At 41.8% G+C, this 6,569-nt stretch overlaps 1 protein-coding gene across 1 annotated transcript; it reads left to right on the top strand.

Annotated features, from left to right (window-relative positions):
- The first annotated feature begins 816 nt into the window (after nt 1-816).
- Nucleotides 817-3,643, top strand: LOC147965095 (uncharacterized). Its single transcript, XM_087530288.1, has 4 exons — nt 817-942; nt 1,060-1,682; nt 2,370-2,463; nt 3,290-3,643. Exons 1-4 carry the CDS (start codon nt 817-819, stop codon nt 3,641-3,643), a joined length of 1,197 nt encoding a protein of 398 aa, XP_087386414.1.
- Nucleotides 3,644-6,569: the final 2,926 nt, after the last annotated feature.

Here is a 6,569-nt window from a genome sequence, read left to right as displayed (position 1 = left end):
CAGGAGGCAGATTCAAATCATCAAGAGTTGTATCTGGCTTTGTGCACCAGATGTCAATGAAATCAAGCAGCTTCTTCAGGTCCAGCAATAAAAGAACTGAAGATTTTTTTGCAATGGTAGCTTGCTCTTGTTTCCTTCTAAGGAACTCAGCAAGTTCATCTTCATCTGCCAGCCCGTGTTCGTCAACCTGAGGCACTATGGCCTTACTCTTTGGACTAGGCCTAGTTCCATGACGCAAATTTGAAGAAACTCATATATGATTACTTCTCAGCCTTGTTTACATCCACAGCCGTAGCAGACAATGAAGAAGTTACAAGACATGTACATAGAAAGGTGGACCGACAAATGAATGAAATTTTGTGTGCTGAGTATTCAAGGCAAGAAGTCAAATCTGCAATTGAAGACATTGGAGATCTAAAGGCCCCAGGCCCTGATGGAATGCCGGCTATTTTCTATAAAAAATTCTGGCATCTTGTGGGGGGAAAAGTGATAGATGAGGTGCTGAATTTTCTAAGAGGAGGAGACATGCCACAGGGATGGAATGACACTTCGGTGGTTCTCATCCCAAAGGTAAAAAATCCAGAAAAACTAAAAGACTTGAGGCCTATTAGTTTATGCAATGTCATATACAAGATAGTTTCCAAGGTTATCACTAATAGGCTAAAGGTAATCCTCTTGGATATTATCTCCCATAATCAAAGTGCATTTATTTCGGGAAGAATGATTTCGGATAATATTCTTTTGGCATATGAGCTAACCCATTTCTTGCAGAATAAGAGAAGTGGAAAGAATGGGTATGCAGCCTTGAAGCTTGACATGAGCAAGGCTTATGATCAGGTAGAATGGTGCTTTCTCCAGGCTATGATGAGGAAAATGGGCTTTGAAATGAGATGGATTCACCTGATCATGAAGTGTGTAATGACAGTACAATATCAAGTTAAAGTCAACCATGATGTCACGGAAACCATAATCCCAACGAGAGGACTCCGCCAAGGTGACCCTTTGTCGCCTTATCTTTTTATCATTTGTGCTGAAGGTTTTTCAGCCTTACTACATGAGGCTGAAAGACATAAAAGAATTGAGGGGATAAAGGTATCTTTTAGAGCTCCAAGTGTTAACCATCTTCTATTTGCAGATGATTCCCTGTTATTGATTAAAGCTGTTAAAAACAATGCGCAAGAGGTGGATGGAATTTTGAACATATATGCAGCCTGCTCTGGAAAGATTATAAACAAGGAGAAATCTACAATTGTGTTCAGCAAGAATACCCCCTCTCAAGAAAAGAAACAAGTTATGAGCGCCCTCCAAGTGAGTAATGAGACCAGATCAGAAAAGTATTTGGGGCTACCAGTCTTTATTGGAAAATCAAAAAGTAAGGTTTTTCAATACCTGAAGGAGAGAATATGGAGGAAAATTCAGGGATGGAAAGAGAGAATGTTGTCATGTGCAGGAAAGGAAATCCTCATAAAAGCGGTTGCACAAGCGATCCCTATTTATGCTATGGCATGTTTCGACATAACTAAGTCCCTATGTGATCAGATAAGCGCAATGATATGCCAATATTGGTGGAGCCAAATGGACAAGGAAAACAAAATTCATTGGATAAGCTGGGAGAAACTTGTCTTGCCGAAGAGGGAAGGTGGATTAGGATTTAGGGATCTCCATTGTTTCAACCTCGCGATGTTAGCAAAACAGGCATGGAGACTCATTCAGAATCCTGACTCATTATGTGCTCAAGTCTTAGCTGCAAAGTATTTCCCCCATGGGCAAATTCTGAAGGCAACAACTATGAAGCGCATGTCATACTCCTGGCGAAGTATCTTGAAGGGGGTCAAGGTGCTTAATGAGGGTGTTATTTGGCGAGTGGGAAATGGTTTAAACATAAACATTTGGAATGATCCATGGCTACCGCGAAGCTCAACGAGGAGGCCAATCACAGTAAGAGGAAGAAACATGTTACTACACAAAGTATCTAAACTCATAAACCCTGTGACCGGAAGCTGGGATGAAGAATTAGTCTATCAAATCTTCTGCAATGAAGATGCCAATATCATTATGCAGCTGCAAGTAAATGAGTCAGTGGATGACAATTTAGCTTGGCATTATAACAAGAAGGGCCTCTTCACAGTAAAGTCTGCATACAAGGTGGCAATGGACAGTGAAGCCAAACATACAACTAGTGGGATCCAATCAGGCTCAAACAGTACATCAAATAGTCTCAGCTTTGATTGGATGAAATTATGGAAGATCCCCTTACCAAGTAAGATCCGACTTTTCCTATGGAGATTAGCACATCACAGCCTGCCTTGGAGACAAAAGCTAATTAAGAGAGGAATGGAGATTAGTTCTAAATACCCTATTTGTTGCAGGTTGGATGAGGATGGGGGCCACTATTTCCTCAAATGCAAGCAAGTAAAGAAAATATGGAGGGCACTGCAAATGGAAGACATTAGGCTATCTCTCGTAAGTTATACAAACCCCCAAGATGTTTTAATTGAAATCTTTAAACAAAAAGAAGAGGTAGCTACAAAAATCTGTATTATGATGTGGTTGTGGTGGCATGAACGTAATAAAGCAAATAGAGGTGAACAAATTAGAAACTATGAGGAGGTAGTAAGCTCAATAGTATTACATCATAGTGAGTTTATGCAGATGGTAAAGAAAGACATGTACACAGGAAAAACCACAACATCACGGCAAAAATGGACTCCACTGCCATCAAGTTACCTGAAAATAAATGTTGATGGAGCTTTCAAGGAAGAAGATCATACAAGAGGTTGGGGCTACATCATTCGCAATCCAGAGGGACTTGCAGAGGCAGCATGAGCAGGGAGGTTCAGCCATATCATGGATGCTCTCCAAGCAAAAAGCCTAGCCCTCATCGGAGCAATTGAAAGAGCAAATGATTTGGAGTGTCAAAATGTCATTTTTGAAACTGATTCCCGTGTGCTGCAACAAGCAATCTCTACTTAAGAGTATGATGCTTCCCTATGTGGTGCTCTATTCATGAAGGCAAGAAGACTTTTATGGTTGTATTTTAATGATGTAAAAATTGTGTGGGTTCCAAGAGTCTATAACTATGTAGCCCATGTTTTAGCGTCTCATGGCGCTGGTTTGGAGTCAGGAGACCAAGTTCACTGGCTCTGCGATGTCCTAGACTTTGTAAATTCTGCAGTTACCAGCGATTTAGCTAGCCTGCCTGAGTAATATAATCATACGTGTTTTGTTTGTCAAAAAAAAGGCCTAGTTCCACGACCTTCAGTGACTTTCTATTTCAGCTTGGGTGTAGAGGAAGATGGTTGCCCACTGGCTGAGGCGCTTGATGCAGCACAAGCCCTCGGTGTGCTGGCAAGATGCAAGCACGACCGGTGTTGAAGCTCTAGCTACTGCCATTGATGAACTTGAAGTAGGAGGAGGCATTGAAGATTTTGAAATCTTTGGTGCTGAAGCCTTTGATGCAGCTGGCTGGGCCACTGAGGGCATTGGGACAGATGGCTTTGGCTTGATGGCAGGCTTTTTCTTCATTGCCTTCTTGGGACCACTTGCGCTGCCGCTTCCACTTGCTCCAGCTTCAATTGAAGCCTTTGTGGCTCTGTTGAATTCATCAACGACTTTCTTGGCTTGTTTTGCCAACTTGGCTTGACGCTTTTCCCATTTCTTGGGGAATTCTTCACCCCTTCTGACACTTGTGGGATCAGCCTCTTGACCGAGAGTGAGTGGAGGTCTTTTGCAAGGAGACTTAACAGTGAATTCCTTCATGTACTTGGGAGTGACATATCAGTAAGCTCTCCACTCATATGCCCATCTGCGTTTTATCCTTTACATATGAGTCCTGCGCTGCTTGTCAGTTTCTGGGCCTTGGATATTTTCGTCAGGCATGCAGTACCCTGCATATAAGTCATCAGGGATCCCAAAAGATGTCTCTTATTCTTTCCTTTTGCCTCCTTTCTGAGACCTCTTTTCTTCAACTGTGGTTTTTGCACTCATGAGGACTCTGAAGATGTTTTAAGGTTTTGCTCAAGATGTGCTACAAATGAATTAATTTGATGAGAACCTAGAAATTCATCGGCATACATTGTACTTGTGAAAAGAGTATAGTTGCGAGGAAATAGGGAAGAGTCACATGCGTTCTCAGAGATTTTCAAAATAAACCAGTTGAGGAAATTGACCCTTATCGTCTTGAAGAATTGCATCAAGTGTTCTTGACTTAGGTTCCAGAGTTATACAGATTGAAGCAATTTGCACAATTGAGGAATCTAGTAGTTAAGCATAACATTGATGAAATACACAAGACTGGCCAAAAGGAAGTGCTGAATTGAAAGAGTGGTAAAAAAACACTTGAAGATTTTTGAGTAGAGTGAAGTTAAAGCGGGGTAGTAAATAAGCATTTCATTAACCCAAAGATGAACTCAATGAACTGGACGACGAGGTGATGAAAATCGTCAGCTCAGATCTTCCGCGCCCTAACTTGGCGATGAAAGACGTCTACGGCGGCGGGAGGTGAAGAAATCCGCTTCTGGCGTGAGTACGTCAATGAAGAAGTTGAGGCAGCGAAGCTCTTCTTCTCCAGGGGCAATGAAATCCAGCGGCGGAGCTAGGGTTTGAGGACTGAGAGCGAAAGGATCTTGGAGATGAAGTGAACTAACATTGACAGGGTCAAGGCTATTTATAACCACAGTGAAAACTGGAGGGTCTGAAATTTTTGGACGAATAATCCCCTGACCATTCGCATCTCGGTGACACATGCATTTTCTCACTTATCTATGCGCATGAAGCGCGGGATGAAGTTACTGTGGCAACCGCCAGAAAAAAACTTTGAGAATTTTAAAATGTGTTCGCAATTTCTTCAGCCGTCAAGGACCCAGTGAAGACTTTGAATGGTGTCAAGTAGAACACATATGAAGAATTTGTGAACATAGTGGGTTGAGTTTAGCATAGAGGGGAGCGGGTTTGGTCACATCCACATAGATGAAGAAATCCAATTGAAGAATTAGCTATATGTGGATGCTGTTGAGGACATGAAAAGCTCGATCAAAAACATAAATAGTAAGCAGTGAAGAATAACCTTAAATGACAAATTTGAAAAGTTTGACGAAATTGCAAATGACGAAAACTCAAATTTGAAGAATGTCATACAGAGGTGGTGGTGTTACCCACCGTATAAGAACTGTGATGACTTCAGACACTGTGTAGAATTGTCGTAGGGTTCTGAGAGTCAAGTTCTTCATTAATTTCTTCACACTTAGAGGGTTATTCTTCATTGATTGAAAAAACGTTACTTCGTGTGTTGTGCATCAAAGTCATCAAGAATGCATAAGCGTTAGGATGTGTGTCCACTTCAGAGGACATTCGAAGATTCTAGGATGTTTAGCTCACACCGCAATTTGCAGAACCTCTTTCCATCCAAGGGCTTAGTGAAGATATCGGCAAGCTGGTCTTCAGTCTTCACGTGGTCGATGAAAATGTCTCCCTTCAGCACATGATCATGAAGAAAATGGCGATGAATCTGAATATGTTTGTCTTGGAATGTTGCACAGGGTTATGGGAGATCTTGGTAGCACTCTCATTGTCGCAGAGAGAGGGACTTTATTCACGTTGACGCCATAGTCCAAGAGGGTTTGCCTCATCCATAGCAAATGTGAGCAACAGGCACTAGCGGCAATGTATTCAGCCTCAGCTGTGGAAAGTGCCACGCTAGTCTGCTTCTTTGAGGACCAACAGACAAGAGATTGTCGTGCCTGATGTAGACTTGCGATCCACACGGTCTCTAGCGCAATCAGAATCAGAAAATCTAGCTAGATCAAAAGATGAGCCCTTGGGATACCATAATCCAAGCATTGGTGTGTGAGCTAAATATCGAAGAATTCATTTCACAGCTTGGTGGTGTGATTCCTTCGGTGTCACTTGAAATTGGGCACACATGCAAACGCTAAGCACAATATCTTGCCTAGATGCACATAGATAAAGAAGTGAACCAATGATGGAGCGATACACCTTCTGATCGAAATCTTTACCATTTTCATTAGTGTCGAGTTGACCATTAGTAGGCATTGGAATTTCGAAGCCTTTGCAGTCTTGCATGCCGAATTTCAGGCAACCTTTGAGGTATTTCTCTTGAGAAATGAAGATGCCATTGGACTGTTGACGAATTTGAAGGCCAAGGAAGAATTTCAATTTTCCCATCATAGACATATGATATCCTTCACACATCATATATGCAAATTTTTCGCTGAAACACTTGTCAGTGCAACCAAATATAATATCATCAACATATATTTGGCATATGAACAATTCACCATAATAAGACTTAGTGAAAAGAATAGGGTCAAGAGAACCGGGTTTGAAACCCTTTTTCTTCAGGAATTCCTTCAAAGTATCATACCAAGCCCGTGGGGCTTGCTTGAGGCCATAGAGTGCCTTGTTCAGTCTGAAGACTTTGTCAGGATGCTTTGGATCCTTAAAACCTGGTGGTTGAGCAACATATACTTCTTCCTCAAGCTTACCATTGAGAATATTGTGATGGTTAGCATATGCAAGCAATATACGAATAGCTTCAACCCTAGCAACAG

This window comes from Triticum urartu, chromosome 6A (genome assembly GCF_056163025.1).
Source record: "Triticum urartu cultivar PI428250 chromosome 6A, HENAU_Tu73, whole genome shotgun sequence".
Lineage (NCBI taxonomy): Eukaryota > Viridiplantae > Streptophyta > Magnoliopsida > Poales > Poaceae > Triticum > Triticum urartu.
Note: the sequence above shows the minus strand (reverse complement) of the source record. Positions and strands in the feature narration are given on the sequence as shown.